General features: G+C 39.0%; 1 protein-coding gene across 2 annotated transcripts in view; it reads left to right on the top strand.

The window, feature by feature from the left end:
* The first annotated feature begins 2842 nt into the window (after window positions 1-2842).
* Window positions 2843-16861, top strand: part of CLPX (caseinolytic mitochondrial matrix peptidase chaperone subunit X) — a 37029-nt gene continuing 23010 nt past the window's right edge. For both annotated transcript variants that reach the window (XM_006050183.4, XM_006050184.4), the window contains exons 1-4: window positions 2843-3121; window positions 9841-10001; window positions 11342-11459; window positions 16343-16497. In XM_006050183.4, the coding sequence (XP_006050245.1) occupies window positions 3043-3121; window positions 9841-10001; window positions 11342-11459; window positions 16343-16497 (513 nt within the window). In that variant the 5' untranslated portion in view covers window positions 2843-3042. The remainder of the gene's footprint in view (window positions 3122-9840; window positions 10002-11341; window positions 11460-16342; window positions 16498-16861) is intronic.

Genomic DNA, 16861 nt, shown 5'->3' on the forward strand with positions numbered 1-16861 from the left:
GGAAAATTCTTAAAGAGATGGGACTACCAGATCACTTGACCTGCCTCCTGAGAAATCTGTATGCAGGTCAACAAGCAACAGTTAGAACTGGACATGGAACAACAGACTGGTTCCAAATTGGGAAAGAAGTATGTCAAGGCTGTATATTGTCACCCTGTTTATTTAACTTATACGCAGAGTACATCATGTGAAATGCCAGGCTGGCTGAAGCACAAGCTGGAATCAGAATTGCCGGGAGAAATATCAGTAACCTCAGATACGCAGATGATACCACCCTTATGGGAGAAAGCAAAGAAGAACTAAAGAGCCTCTTGATGAAAGTGAAAGAAGAGTGAAAAAATTGGCTTGAAACTCAATGTTCAGAAAACTAAGATCATGGCATCCGGTCCCATCACTTCATGGAAAATAGATGGGGAAACAATGGAAACAGTGAGACCTTATTTTTTTGAGCTCCAAAATCACTGCAGATGGTGACTACAGACATGAATGTCAAAGATGCTCCTTGGAAGAAAGGCTATGAGCAACCTAGACAGCATATTAAAAAGCAGAGAATTACTTTGCCGACAAAAGTTCATCTAGTCAAAGCTATGGTTTTTCCTGTAGTCATGTATGGATATGAGAGTTGGACTATAAAGAAAGCTGAGCACCAAAGAACTGATGCTTTTGAACTGTGGTGTTGGAAAAGACTCTTGAGAGTTTGAACTGTGGTGTTGGAAAAGACTCTTGAGAGTCCATTGGACTGCAAAGAGACTCAAGCAGTCAATCCTAAGGGAAATCAGTCCTGAATATTCATTGAACGACTGATGCTGAAGCTGAAACTGCAACACGTTGGCCACCTGATGTGAAGAACTGACTCATTGGAAAAGACCCTGATGCTGGGAAAGATTGAAGGCAGGAGGAGAAGGGGATGATAGAGGATGAGATGGTTGGATGGCATCACCAAATTGATGGACGTGAGTTTGAGTAAGCTCCGGGAGTTGGTGATGGACAGGGAAGCCTGGGGTGCTGCAGTCAATAGAGTTGCTAAGAGTTGGACACGACTGAGTGTCTGAACTGAACTGAACTATGTCATCATAGCAATGTCAGATATTTTTGTTTACTTACCATCTTATTTTTCCCCACTAGAAGCTTCATGAAACTTTTTTGTTTTGTTCTATGCAATTTCCTCAGTGTCTGGCATGTAACTGGTGCTCAATAAATATTTGCTGACTGAATAAGTCAAGTCCTTAGAACAGATAGAGAAAGGGAAGCTTTCATACGGTGCCCCCAGATGAGACCTGGCCTAACTAATGCTTTTATTCATCTTGCTTTATAGCAATCTATAAATTTTAGCAAACAACTTCTTTATATAATAATAAGAAAATGTGTATATAATTGAAATAGAAGGTAGAGTGGAATGAAAGGATTAAATTGGGTGTTAAAGATTCCAGGAGACTTACTTAGCTTACTGCTAAAAGAAGTTTGTCCTAGAATCAGTGGTTTTCAAACATTGTTTTAAAGCAGAACAACTGTATTTTCAAGCAAAACCTCAATAAATTAAACAGTTCATTAAAGCAGAGCTGCTCTGATTGACTTCGGCAGTGGCTTGAAGCAGGATTTGGGAGTTCCCCTCTTTTAGTCCCCTCACACCCACAAAGAGCTTCGGCTTCTGAGGGAATTCTAGAAACACAGTTTCAAAACACTGGGATGAAGGAACTTTAGAGTCTATTCTCTCTGAAAATTCTATTCATGAAGGCAGCTGAGTTAAGACCTGGGCTCCCTTTTGGTCTCTGTCACTTTAAGCTGAAGGAGTACTAGGAGTTAGCACCCAGAAAGACAAAAACATGTGGCCTGGGCCAAGGCCAATGCCCCTTCTCATGGCCAGACTTGGGAAACTATAAGTCACATTTCTCTGACCCAAGACTGATGATGGTTAAACAACTCTGACTTTGGCTTGCTTGTCGTCTTCCTCCTACTCTCTCCTTCCCCTCCCTCCTCCCCCAGCTCAGAACTGAAGATATCCAAGCTCACTTGGCAATTTCTCCGGGCTTCGGAGTTGATCAGAATCTTATATACAAAGTAATCTGGTGCCCACCGGATGGGAAAAGATTCATTTGTCACCATCCGGCACCTTGTCAGCTAGCTGGGTGATTTGCTTTAGACATCCAGAGAGAAAGCAGCCATACACACGCAGGAGTGGAAGCGTAACAGAAGAGAGCTGAATGAAGTAACTATTTACCAAAGTGTGCTCAGCTTTAAGGGGACAGAGGATTGTAAAGAACCCCGGGACTAGCAACGGCTGGAAGTCGTCACCACTAGGCTTGAAAAAACAAGGAAAGAGAGCTGTCATCAACAAACAGTGGCTTGAGAACTTGGTAAAAAACGCCACCACTTCCGTGTTCCTAAGGATAAGGATGTGGAACCCTCGGAAGAAGGAACTTATCGACTCTTACTGAATCGGCGGCTTTCAGGACTTCTCGAGGCCGGTCAAGTCACCGGTCTCACTTAGACCTTCCCAGCCAAGAGTCCAAAATGACCAGTTTACTGCGACGAGTTGGGACTACAAGTCCCAGCATGCATCTCTCCGCTTCTATCGTAAACTTTTCAACTCCGGAGACTTCCGGAAGAATCGTTTGTCGGGACTTGTAGTTCCCCGGTTCGGGTCGGCCGTCTGCCGTAGGAGCCTGCTCATTGGAGCCCAAGTCACCGCCCCCTTCCCCTCGCCGTACATCGATGTCTCACGCACGCACGCGCGGCGCGTGCCCACGCCCCTCCCGAGACCTAGGACGCAGGCGCGCGCACGCTCCCAGGGCCCGGTGGGCGGGGAGGGGGTGGTGCGGGGGAAGGAGGAGGGGGAGGGTGGGGGGGGTTAGGTGTCTATTGAGTAGACGGCAGTGGGGCACGACGAGAGCGGAGGTTCTGGTGCCAGGCTGGTCAACGCTGCATTGGGCTTAGAGCGGGCAAGAGATTCCGAAGCTAAGGGAGCGAACTTTGCGAGTAAGAGTCGGCCGCTGAGACCCAGAGGGCCGCTGGGGGCTAAGCCCTGGCCTAGGCCCCGCGGAGATGTCGGGCTGCGGAGCTTGTACTTGCGGAGCGGCGGCCGCGCGAATCTTTAGCTCATCGCTCGTCTCCGCTCAAAGAGGTAACGAAGTAGTCCCTCACCTGAGCCCTTGATCCAGGAGTGTCCTGGCGGGCGGTGGAGACTCCGGGGAGGGCAAGAGACCGCCCCCACCACTCGGTGCTTCTCCTGGCACCGTCCCCCCCAACCCCTTCCGTGGCATGGGACTCTGCCAACCTCTGGAGCAGCTGTTTCTCACATTTGAGGTGAACCCCTTGTGTTCCCCAACCCGCTGGCTTTCACGCCTTTGGGGCTAGAATGTGGGCGTTTCGCGGAAACCCTGAAAGCGGAGGACAAATTGCTCCGTTTGTTAAAAAGTGTCCCCAGACCCCACTCAGAGCTCCTCCGGGGACTGCCGGCTGCTCTGACTGCGGCTCCTTTTCCGGAGCCCGGCCGGGTTCCCCTCGGGCCTGTCGCGGGCCGCGCGAAGGGCGCGGCTGGAGGGCTGCCACTGTTGGGGTCCCCTGGGGCCTCGGGGCGCCAACCCGGCCGTCCCGGGCGCTGGCCGCGCGAGGCCCGGGGTGTCAGAGTCATTGTGCGGTCGCTCACACCGGGACGTAAACCGGACTCTTGTTGTTTCTAGGCGGCCGCGGGAAAGCGTCTGAGGAAGTGCCGATTATCTCAGCAGTTGTTTTTAAGTACTTGGGTGTCTCAGCAGTCGTTTGCCGGGTTTCCTAACTTGACAGTCGCAAATAGTTTTTGAAGGGTGGCGCTTGTTTACCTTTCCTTTCTGTTTATCAGGAGCTGCGAAGGGATGGTACCCCAGCAAAGAGATTCCGGAAGGGAAACCATTTTTCTCTTCCCTAAATCTATGAATAGCTGACAACAGGCTAGATCCTGTTTTAATCACTAAGTTGTAGGCAAATTCGTTTTGTTTTGCATTATCAGCTTGTGATCTCGGGGCGGAGGGGGAAAGCCCCCTATTCCTAATATTTAGCATCATTGTAAAATCCTTACTGTTTACTAAATGTTTATTTTCTGACAGTTTATTTCACACAGGGATTAAATGAGGTTGTGTGGGCAGAAGCATTTCCTAAAATGGTATGTAAATATAAAGGAGTGAATTTAGTCCCCATACACTGTTAAACCTGAACAAGTAGACATCCATATTCTAGGAATTTTGAGTTGCAAACACTTGAAAGTAACAGATAGTTGAATTCATTTATCAGACACACTTGTTGACAGCCCCCTGCGTGCCAGGCCCTGTTTTGGTGCTGGAGATGGAGGGGGGAATAAGTCCTCACCTTCAAGTTTAGAGAACTAGACAAAGAATAATATTGTTTCTGGGCCTGTATGAAATATGTGGGTGTTCTCCTTGGGTAGGGAAGGCTCCTTTTGACAAAAGTCTTCATTTCTATCAATTGTCCCTGAAAACTGAATTGTAGGAAGTGTGCAGTTTATTTTTCTTTTCAAAACAACAGCTCCTTTTAAAAATTAAATTTAGTAAAGCAACTATACTCCAATAAAAATTCATTAAAATTAAATCTGTTCTTAGGTAAGTAAAAAATTAATAGCTTATTTAGGAATTATCTGTTTGTTTCTCAGTTAATACAAGTTTACTAGAGCTTTTTAGAAATACCAAACCATAGCTTTTACTGTAAAGGAGTAAATTAAACTTAAAATGTGAGATATTACCCAATATCATTATAGAATTTAATATTTTTATGTGACAATGAAACATCAAATGGTTTTCACATGGATTTGAGACTTTCCCAAGGCTTAATTACATAAAATGTTTCTTTTCCATGGTAGAAACTGTATACATACGTCTACAAAAATATAAAGATAATTTTTTTTTAAAGCCTGAAAAACCTCCAAGAAGGTTATTTTTATTTAGAATTCCTGGAAAGAGGAAGAGAGTGAAAGAAAAATTAGAATTGAACTTTAGTGTGTTATTCTTACGATTAGAGTTAAGAATTTCAGCAACATAATTAAATAATCTCGTCAATGTAGTCTTCTACAGGAAATTGTACAGTGATTTAAGAATAAAAGGGGAGATGTCATAACTCCTCTGAAGTACAGTGCTGTTCTCTGTTTCTGTTCCTTTATCTGTCATGTTATACTTTAAAAACTTTAAATGGTAGTTTGAAAAATTACTTGATAAATTGTCATACTAGATACTGGATCTGTTTTCTTTTCCTGTTGGGCTATATGTATCCAATTTAATATTTTCTTCACTGTTCTCTTTGAATATGAAATGTATATTAAAGTAAAAATTTTAATATTTTTTTTGCTCAAATTGCTGGTGTTTTCATTATTGGTGTATGTATGTTTAAAATGTACCTTGCATATATAACAGTCAGTTTGCATTCTAAGTATGTGCATTCAAAAATGTTTGATTCCATTTAAAAAATCCTCAGTGACAATACTTGGTCTGAATTTGGCTGTGAGAGTTGTGTGATTCTGTATAACTCCCTTGATTTCTGGATGCTTTCTGTTCTTGTCCATTGAAAGGGTGTCACCTCATAAGGTAAATGAAGATTTGAAGATGCTCAAACTTGTTGGTTGGCATCCATAATTCTCATGATAGTTACAAAATGTGCCTAACTTAATAGTTTTTAGCTAGATTTTAGTTCCCTCCCTATCTTGTGATTAAATCCGAGACAAATTAAATAAGACAAAATGAATAAGTGATAGAACATCTTTATTTCCGGAATTACACACTATTTCCTAATCACTTCTCTTTTCTTGGGCATCTTCACCTTCAGACCAGTAGATGAGTAGCGTTAGTGAAAACCTGTCAAATATTTTTAAATTTGAGGAAAGCTATTATAGGAGTCATGTTATTTTTCTTTATTAGTAAGTATTCTATTAATAAGTATTCAGAATTCCTGAAGTAATAACTTGGACATAAAGTAAAAAGTTGAGATTATTAAAAGCAGTCAGTATCTAAATTGTGAGCATCGTGAGTGTTTGTTGAATTTTGTTTCCAATTTGTGTTAGGGGTCAGGTGTTTAAGAGAGCATCCGACTTGATTTGGCATTTCATAAGTTGTTAAACACTTAAATATGTCACTACAAATAGCTAGTTTTAAATTTTCATTCTTTCGCTCTGTTTCTAAAATGCAAATTAAAGATCAGTTTATCTTTTAAGCTGAATCATTGGTGTTATTTTGGAGAATGCTTAGTTTAAGATTGAATATAGGAAGTATTTAGAAATTGAATAAAATATTCTCCTGTTCTTAAAAGCCCTAAAGTTTTTATACCTTATTCTAATATATAGTTTTTAAAAAACAGCTGCTCTGAAACTCAAAACTTTATCTTTATGACAGAAGTTTGTAAGTGGTTTAACTTTTAACTGTCTTCTGTCATTACTGCCAGGTAGTCTTTTGAAATATACTTGACATAAATACTTCCCCTTGTTTGGCTTTTAGATGTTCTTCACCTGGGTTCACAGGCTTCCAAAAGGCCCAGGGATAAAATTCAGAGGTTCTTTGAACTTTATTTTCAGTAGTCTCTGAGAGAAATGTAGCATTTCCTTCAGTTATAAATATAGGCAAGAAACTGTAGTAGTATTAGCAATACCTGTGGAATTGCCACCATTCCAAATCACAGATGTGTTCGTTTCACATTACACTCCTGATAGCCCAAAATATTGTTTACACTTTCCACTACTTTGAAATCATGGTTATTTTAAAAGCTGTTAGATCTTGTTTAATTTTGTTAAGAAGCATATTTTAACTACTTCATATATTAACTACTTCATATTTTAACTACTACATATATTAACTACTTCAGGATGATTGGGTTCCTATATATTTTATTCTGTACATTTAAAAATGTTCTGAATCAGCTTCATCAGCGTGCCAGAGGACAAAAAAAAAGGGTTAACAATTCCTGATTGGCTTGCTGCAGTGCTTTCTGTGAAGATGTTATATGATTGGTGAATGACTGGTCATTTACATTGTTTTGTACAGTGGTTTTAAAAAGTGTGGTCCTCAAACCAGCAGCATAGGCATCATCTGGGAACTTGTTAGAAATGCATTCTTGGGTCCCACCTCATACTCTCTCAATCAGAACTAGGGAAGATCCCCGCACTCTGTGGTTTAACAAGCCCTCCAGGTGATTCTTATGCATGCCCAAGTTTGGGAACCAGTGGTTTAGTATTTATAGCATCATGTTGGTGTAGCCCTTAGATTATAGAATGTTAAAACACCACTTCAATATCATACTATCAGGGCCAGCAAAGAAGTTCTTAAATTTAGAAGTCTAAATGATATGAACATGTTTTTTAAATTGTATTTTCTGTGGTGACTGTGTAGTTTGGTTTCATATGTTACTTCATTAGTTATTTAAAGTGAAGGACTTATTTTTCTTTCTATTCAAGTAGATTTTAAAAGAATCATGTTCATTTTTATTTCTCTTAAATTCTCAAAGATAACCTCCTTTCAGCTTATTTTCTAATAGTATTAGATACTGTACATTGTTAAATGCTATTTTAAAAGATATAAGTGGAAAATAATATACTGTATGTGAAACTTCAGGTATAACTATTGTTCTAAACATCTGAGTACAAATATAACATCCAAGTACAAGTATAAAGGTTGTTATAATTGTAGTTGTCTTGGTGAATACATCATAAAAGTTCAGTTAAAAATTATACTTGTTGCATAGATTATAGTAAATTATTGTATTATGCTGTCTTTCATTTAACGGATGTTCTCAAGCACACACAAAATAGAACACTGAACCCCCAGATACCCATCATCCAGCCCCAAGGTACATTCAGCTTTCTGCATTCTTGATTTCATCTATCCCTCTCCCCCATAACTTTGTCTAAACTTGGTTTTTAGAGGGACATAGTCTTCTTGCCTGGAGAAGGCAGTGGCACTCCACTCCAGCACTCTTGCCTGGAAACTCCCATGGACGGAGGAGCCTGGTAGGCTGCAGTCCATGGGGTCGCTAAGAGTCAGACACGACTGAGCGACTTCACTTTCACTTTTCACTTTCATGCATTGGAGAAGGAAATGGCAACCCACTCCAGTGTTCTTGCCTGGAGAATCCCAGGGACGGTGGAGCCTGGTGGGCTGCCGTCTATGGGGTCGCACAGAGTCAGACACGACTGAAGCGACTTAGCAGCAGCAGCAGCAGTCTTCTTGCCTAGAGAATCCTGTGGACGGAGGAGCCTGGTGGGCTGCTGTCTGTAGGATCATGCAGAGTCAGACACGACTGATGCAACTTAGCATGCATGCATGCACTAGAGAAGGAAATGGCAACCCACTCCAGTATTCTTGCCTGGAGAATCCCAGGGACAGAGGAGCCTGGTGGGCTGCTGTCTATGGGGTTGCACTGAGTCGGACACGACTGGAGCGACTTAGCAGCAGCAGCAGCAGTCTTTAAATCATACTATGTCCTTGAAAAAACATTAATGTTTAGCTTAAATTTCATAAACAGTATTTAACAAGAGTCAGTTCAGTTCAGTCACTCAGTCGTGTCTGATTATTTGCGACCCAATGGACTGCAGCATACCAGACCTCCCTGTCCATCACCAACTCCTGGAGTTTACTCAAACTCATGTCCGGTGAGTCATCACTGACTCAATGGCATCACCAATGAGAGTAATGGCTAACATAATTTACTGCAAAACATGGAAATGTTACACTTGAGAAAATTTGAAATGTCTTGAAAATGTTAATTATAAGGAATGCATCAAATTTTTTTTTCCTCAATATTCAAGCTTAATAGTGTTAAGCAAAATTTTATACTTTTGGGGTTAGGGACTGGGGTGTCATAATCCTTTTTTAGTGTTCTTTGTGAATTTATATAGAAATAAAATTTTTTTCCTCTTTGTATCGTTGCTGAGTAATTTGGTGGGTTCATTTTTGTGCTTTGTGGAACTGGAGATGGCATGGTGATAAGTTATTCAGTATAAAAGGAGTTGGAAAATGGGAGAGAGTTGTTAATAAAACAGTTAACATAACTAAGCAGTTGTTTTGGAATTATTTTAACTACATAATTTTAAACCAGTTTTTGCATTTGAATACAACATATACATGTGTATATCTTTAAAAAAGCCCTAACAGGTGTAGAAACTAAATCCTGAGTTGTGAATTGTGCAGGGAATAAAGTGAGGGAGGCAAAATCAGTTTCTTAAGTTTAAGTGTTCACCACCACCACCACTGGCCTCACCCCCAAAGTTTAATCACCTCCTAATAGCTGTCTGGAAAACTTGCTTCATGGCCAATGTACATTATTAGCTTTTGCAAGATTCTAAGTAGCTCTAGGGTATTGAGGTCTGTGGAATTTTGTTTAACTAATGACTATCAATTTTCTTGTGTAGGGAGCAGTCTTTTAAGGACCAACTTGGGAAATACTGCCTCACAATATGGAGTATGGCTCTTTTGCCAATGACTGTAATTTATTTGGGAGTTTATTTTGTATTTATATGCAGAGAAGCAGGAGTCAGCAAACAATGATCCCATAGAACAGATCCAGACACCTATTTATTTACATTTTGTTTGTTCTTGTTGGTAGATATAAGACATATAACAATATAGAACATAAATGCCCTTGTTCCCCTTTCACACTTTGAAAGCGCCATTAATTGTTGTCTCTGGTCTTTTCTCACTTCCAAAGCACAGGTCTGGCCAGTTTTTGAGGATGGTGTCACCAGTTTGTACTATTGCTGTGAAAACTAACTTTTTCAACTTCCTTAATGCTTTAGGGATTTTTGTTTCCAGGGGATTTATTGAAGGTGTGTTAATATTTGATGTGTAGACTAAACAAATTTCATTGTATTTTCAGGTATTTCTTGTAGTCGTATTCATATACCGGTTTTAGGAAGGCTTGGGACCTTTGAAACTCAGCTTCTACGAAGAGCTCCTTTTAGAGCTTTTACAGAAACACCAGCATACTTTGCCTCAAGAGATGGGATAAGTAAAGATGGCTCTGGAGATGGAAATAAGGTATTTAATCTTTATTGGCATTTATATACATATTTGAGTTCCCTCATTTAAACAAATATAATAGTACTCTGTATTTCATTGGTTATATGTTTTCATTGTTTGGTTGCTAAGTTGTATCCTACTCTTTGTGACCCCATGGACTGTAGCCCACTAGGTGACTCTGTCCTGCATTTCCCAGGCAAGAATACTGGAGTGAGTTGCCATTCTCTTCTCTAGGGGATCTGCCCTACCCAGAGATCAAACCTGTGTCTCCTGCATTGCAGGCAGATTCCTTACTGCTGAGTCAGCAGGGAAGCCCATGTTTTCTGTAGGAAATATAAAATGATGTGAAGAATTTTATGTATTTTTATTTTGTGTATCAGCCTGAACCGTAACATTATTTGATAAGCATTTCATTGGTAAGCAGTAATTAAAATTTCTAACACCCCAACACAGTAAAGAAGCTTCATTAAATAATTTATGTAGTCAGTCTGATGGTTGGTTGGATTAAGAATAGCCATCCTTTTCTGCTTCTACACAGCTCTTAAAACTCATGATAATATAAACCTTACTTCATCCTCTACCTAAAAATCTTGGATATCTGTATGACTTAATGGTGGGCTACTCTGTAGCTCATTTGAAAAGACCCTGATGCTGGGCAAGATTGAAGGCAGGGGGAGAAGGGGACAACAGAGGATGAGATGGTTGGATGGCATCACCGACTCAATGGACATGAGTTTGGGTAAGCTCCGGGAGTTGGTGATGGACAGGGAGGCCTGGAGTGCTGCAGTCCATGGGGTCGCAAAGAGTCGGACACGACTGAGTGAACTGAACTGAACTCTGCAGCTAGGAAATAGGTGATTGGTAACTTTATTAGGTCAGTGAATAATCATGTTTTTTATCATGCAAATTTGGCTAACACTTGAGTTATTAATATGTATGAGACAAAATGCTAGGTGTTTTCATATACACACTTAATCCTAACAATGCCCCTCTAAAGTAGGTGAAATTATCCCTCCCCTTTTTTTTAAGAGACGACAGAAGTTAGATTTAAGAAAGTTGAGTCACTACTTGTCATGGTAATAACTCTCAATTCAATTTCATAGTAAGTTTTTTAGTTACTAATGCTTATTGATATTTTTTTCTCTAGTATTTACTGTCATTGAAAAAAAGCTAATTATTATACATGCTGGATCATACCATGTAAAGAAGGGAAACAGTAATTGTTTTTACTAGAACTGGTTTTTTTTATAAGATTAATTACAAACAATATAAACATAAATTTAAATACAAACTTAAGTTACATGGTGGTTGCCTGAAAGTAATAATTGACACTTTTTCTTTTCTTGCACAAACATTAGAAATCAGCAAGTGAGGGAAGCAGTAAGAAATCAGGCTCTGGGAATTCTGGGAAAGGTGGAAACCAGCTTCGCTGTCCTAAATGTGGCGACTTATGCACACACGTAGAGACCTTCGTGTGTAAGTATTACTTCTTCTGTTCTTCTTTTTCCCTGCCTTTTCTGTAAATCATTAATTGCACAGAAATATATACATTATACCTTATATACATCAGAATTATTTTTTTCCTGAACTTACAATAGTCTCTCTTATAGTCACCAGATACTAAAAATCTCCTGAACTAGTAATGCTTTGAACTATTATGGTATAAGATAATTTAAGAAAACTCTTTGCTTATTTGTTTTGCTTGTGTGTGTTAGTCGCTTAGTCGTGTCCAGCTCTTTGCGACCCTGTGGACTGTAGCCCACTAGGCTTCTCTGTCCATGAAATTCTCCAGGTAAGAATACTGGAGTAAGTTGGCATTCCCTTCTCCAGGGGATCATCCCGACCCAGGGATCAAACCTGGGTCTCCTGCATTGCAGGTAAATTCTTTACCATCTGAGCCACCCGGCAATTTTAATTGATAAACAATTCTTAATGGTTAAGCTGTGTTGAGACGAGCCCCGAGAGGCAGGCTATATGCTTAGGAATGGAATGGCTTGGTGAGGTGGTAACTGTTTAGCTTTTTAAGGGACTGCTGTAGATGTTGCTAACAAGGTATAAGGGCTTCCCTGGTAGCTCAGCTGGTAAAGAATCTGCCTGCAATGTGGGAGACCCCAGTTCTATTCCTGGGTCAGGAAGATCCCCTGAGGAGGGGATAGGCTACCCACTCCTGTATTCTTGGGCTTCCCTGGTCGTTCAGATGGAAAAGAATCGGCTTGGAACGTGGGAGATGCGGGTTTTATCCCTGTGTTGAGAAGATCCCCTGGAGAAGGGAATGGCAACCTGCTCCAGTATTCTTACCTGGAGAACCTCCATGGACAGAGGAGCCTGATGGGCTACAGTCTGTGTGGTCACAAAGAGTTGGACACGACTGAGCAACTAAGCATAGTACAGCACATAGATGTTGTACCATTTACAGCCCCACTAACAAGGTAGGTATACGGGTTCTAATTTCTTTACATCCTCAACATTTGTGTCTTTTTTTAAATTATAGCCATCATAGGAATAGAAAGTGGGATTAATATCTCATCATGGTTGTGATCTACATTTCCCTAATGACTAGATGTTAAATATCTTTTCATGTGCTTATTGACCATTTGTATGTCTTCTTTGGAGAAGACTAAAGTTTCTGTCCATTTTTAGCTTGAGTTATCTTTTTCTTTCTTTTTCTTTTTTTTGTGTGTGGGGGTTATCTGTTTATTGTTGAGGTGGAAGAATTATTTATTCTGCATACTGGACCCTTATCTAGATTCGTGATTTGTAAATATTTTTCTTATCCTATGGGTAGTTCTTTATTTTTAAATGCTATATAGGAGTCAGTTAACTTTTACTATAAAGACCGAATAGTAAATATTTTAGACTTTATGGGCCATATGGTCTCTGTTGTGACTTTTCTCTTTTGTTGTTACTGTGCGAAAGCAGCCATAGAGTGTAAAGGAGTGAAATCGGCTGTGTTCCAATGAAGTTTTGTGTATGACACTGAAATTTGAATTTCATTAACTTTCATTGTCATTTTTTTAAATGTAAAAGCTGTTCTTAGCTCTTTGATCTTCCTGTACATATTTCATCTCACAAATATGTTTATAGTGATTTTTATGTTTTCTTATAGTGGTATTACTGTTGCTTGACTGTGTTGAAATAAAATACCATTTCTGTCAGTCCCATTATGAGTATTTAGAAAATCATCAGAAATTAAAATAATATCTAAGATTGTTGATTATAAGTATATATATTAATTTTTTCTTTGCCCTTTTTTTCCCCTTTTCAAAAATAACTTTATGAATAGTGTCCCTAGTTTTATTTAAGGTAGAGCCTTTAGTTATGGGGTTTTTTATTTTGGGCTTTTCTTGGGATTTTTAAAAAATTTCTTTCTTATTTAACTTAAGGGGGAAATTGAGGGATAATTTATATACAGAAAAGGAAAGAAAATGCATGGATTCTGAATGTACAGTATGATGGATATACATACCAGTATTTGCAGCACCCCAGAAGGCTCCCTCTGGAGAAGGCAATGGCACCCCACTCCAGTACTCTTGCCTGGAGAATCCCATGGATGGAGGGGCCTGGTAGGCTGTAGTCCATGGGGTCGCTAAGAGTTGGATATGACTGAGTGACTTCACTTTCACTTTTTTTTCTTTTTCTTTTTTTTTTTTCACTTTCACTTTTCACTTTCCTGCATTGGAGAAGGAAATGGCAATCCACTCCAGTGTTCTTGCCTGGAGAATCCCAGGGACGGGGGAGCCTGGTGGGCTGCCGTCTATGGGGTTGCACAGAGTCGGACACGACTGAAGCGACTTACCAGCAGCAGCAGCAGCAACAGAAGGCTCCCTCATGTTCTTTCCCAGTCGCTAACAAGAGATTGGTTTTGCCTGTTTTTGTATTTCATTTAAACAGAATCATACTGCATGTTACCTTGCTTTTGGATGGAGCTTTTAGTTTTTATTTTTATGTATATAATACTTTTTGAAGGCTTACTGTAATTATGTGTCTCATAGAGTGAGGATAAACTTTTATGCAGTGGTTTGGAGATTTTATGTTTGACCCTGAAACTTTTTCAGAATTATGAAGAACTTTCATTTAAACAAATATCCTGAAAAAGTTTTTACTAAGGTAATCTTTCTTCTGTTGTTGATATACTATACAAGCATGTTTATTGGCATCAGTATTCTGTTTGTAAAGAAATATAGAATACCTGTAGTAATCATTTTAAATGGAGGAGGTTTATTTATCCCTTGAAAATTTAACAAAATCAGATTTTGCCCCTTGTTTTTAGGAATAAAAAATATGCATTGCAATGTTTGTTTACTTGTTTTTCTGAAATAGCGTTTTGATAAGTTGAACCTGGATATATGTTGAACGTGTTTCAATGTGAAACAGTACTGCAAATATTCAGGTAGAATTTGAGCAACCCTTCAAAGAGGAATGAGGAATAAGCAAAGAGGAATGTTTTTGTCGCTTTTTTCTTTCCCTTTGACCTAATTTCTTCAGAGAAATATTTTGTTCTTGTGTTCTCAGGCCAGATTTTCCCGTGACACAGCCTGAACTAGATTAGAGGCTTCACTGCCCTTTAATCCTTGCCCTGTTTACTACCATCAGTAACAATTATAAACTGGTGCCTGGTCATAACATAAAGCCACTGTCTTTTCCATTGATGGGAATTGGTGATAATGAATTTTGACTTGTGTTAATCAAAAGTACTTGAAATAGCTTGATCTTTTACTTTAGGGAAGCCTTATTAGGTGATTGATAAATGGAATACACAAGTGATCCCTCATCTACTTTAAAATTTGTGGCTGGAATTTGTCCAGAATGTATATTTTTGATTGTCTTTTTGTTTAAGAGCAGATATGTAATAATTAAATTGGTTGAATTAATAATTAAATTTATTTTTAAAATGTGGACTTGTCTATTTTTTTTTAAACTTCTATTATTTTGTGAAGATTGAGGTGTGCTTGCCAGTCAGTGCAGTTTTTTGTAATCTGTGGATAGGTGGTTACAATAGTCCCAAAGGCAGAGATTCCCATAGTTTTAAAAATCATTTTTCTTTGCTTTTTTACCTGTTTAGTTAGGTTACACAAACGTAACACAAAAATATATTACTAGACCTACCAACATGTAACTAATTCCTGTGTATATTTTGCTCTGAATCTGTTAATAGTCTGTATAGGATTCTCTACCATGCTGCTTTCTGAGGTTCTTGGTTACCATTAGTGGAATTAGGCTTGGAGAAGATTAAGAATATGTGCCTGTATCCTAAAAGAGAGAAAAGAGGAAATCACTTTTGTTTTAAACACAAGATGCCTATAGCTGATGCCTTGGAATTGAGAAACCCGTTTCATCTTCACTTTAACTGCCCTGCGCTGTTTCCAAAAGCTGTATGATTATATTTTGTTAGTTTCTTAGGTTGTTTTTTTTTTTTTTTAATATTTATTTATTTGACTGTGTTGGGTCTTAGTTGCAGCATATGGGATCTGTGTTGCATCATATGGGATCTTGCATTGTTCACGGACTCTCCGGTTGTGGTGCATGGGCTTAGTTTCTCCATGACTGTGGGATTTTACTTCCCTGACCAGGGATTGAGCCTGTGTCCCCTGCATTGCAAGGCAGATTCTTAGCCCCTGGACCACCAGGGAAGTCCCAGTTTCTTAGTGGTTTTTAGGTCAAAGAAATAGGAATTAGTGGAATAAAGATAATAAGAAAGGTATAAAATAATTTTATATATTTACCAAGTCAAGGTCTTAGAAATGCTCACAGGTTTGAAAAGAACCTTAAGTATATATATATTTTACATTTTTTAGGGATTAAAATGGATTTTTATCTTTCAACTTTTGTGTGTTTGTAATTTTTTTGTAGTAAAATGTTAATTTTATTACAGATTAATTTATTTGTACTTTACTTTTTTCCCACAGTTTATTCATTCTCATATTTGAATAAAATAATTACTTAATATAGTGGTAGTTTTTAAAATTAACTTGAGGGCGAATTCCCTGGTAATGGTTAGATGACACCCCACTTTCACTGCCAGGGGTCCGGGTTCAGTCCTTTGGGGAACTAAGATCTCGGGAACTGTGCAGTGCACCCCACCCCACCCCCAAAAGAAAAATCCAAAACTTTAGTGAATGGAGAAGTTGAAAGAATTTCAATCAATCTTTTCTCTAGATAAAATCTGTCACACCTAGCTGAAATGAATAGAATGTAGTTTACTGAACTCATATTTATCATCTATTTTAAGTACAAATTAGGCTGGCTGTTGTGGCTAGTGGAGTGAACTACAAGATTTTCGTCAAGTACGTAGGTTTCAATTTTCAATGAGTCTTTAAAGTTAAATAGTATTTGAGTTATTTTTCTGTGTCCTTTTACAGCATCCACCCGCTTTGTGAAGTGTGAAAAATGTCATCATTTTTTTGTTGTGTTATCAGAAGCAGACTCAAAGAAAAGCATAATTAAAGAACCTGAATCAGCAGCAGAAGCTGTAAAATTGGCATTCCAACAGAAACCGCCTCCTCCCCCCAAGAAGGTATAAGTCCTCGCTCAGTGTTATAAACATTTTATCTTGAAAACATTTCAATGCTTCCCCTCTCTCCAGTTTATATTGAATCTTAATACTAGTATCTAAACAAGTTTTGTAAGTTCTTTATAATATAGCCTGTGTCTGGCTGAATTGTTACTGATATTTGATACTTGAAATTTAGGTATGGGGTCCACTGCTGTTTTCCCATATCATGATTACTGTGTTCATAGCAATGAAATACAGCTGATGGTTATTAGTGTTAATACTAAGTTAATCTAAAATGATATCCTTAAAATAGAACAGCTGGGGATTTGTTTTTGTTAGTTTGGATCCCTAAATAACAGCAGCCTGCAGTTTTTCCCTCTTAAAT

The sequence above is a fragment of the Bubalus bubalis genome, chromosome 11, assembly GCF_019923935.1.
Source record: "Bubalus bubalis isolate 160015118507 breed Murrah chromosome 11, NDDB_SH_1, whole genome shotgun sequence".
NCBI classification, from domain to species: Eukaryota; Metazoa; Chordata; class Mammalia; order Artiodactyla; family Bovidae; genus Bubalus; species Bubalus bubalis.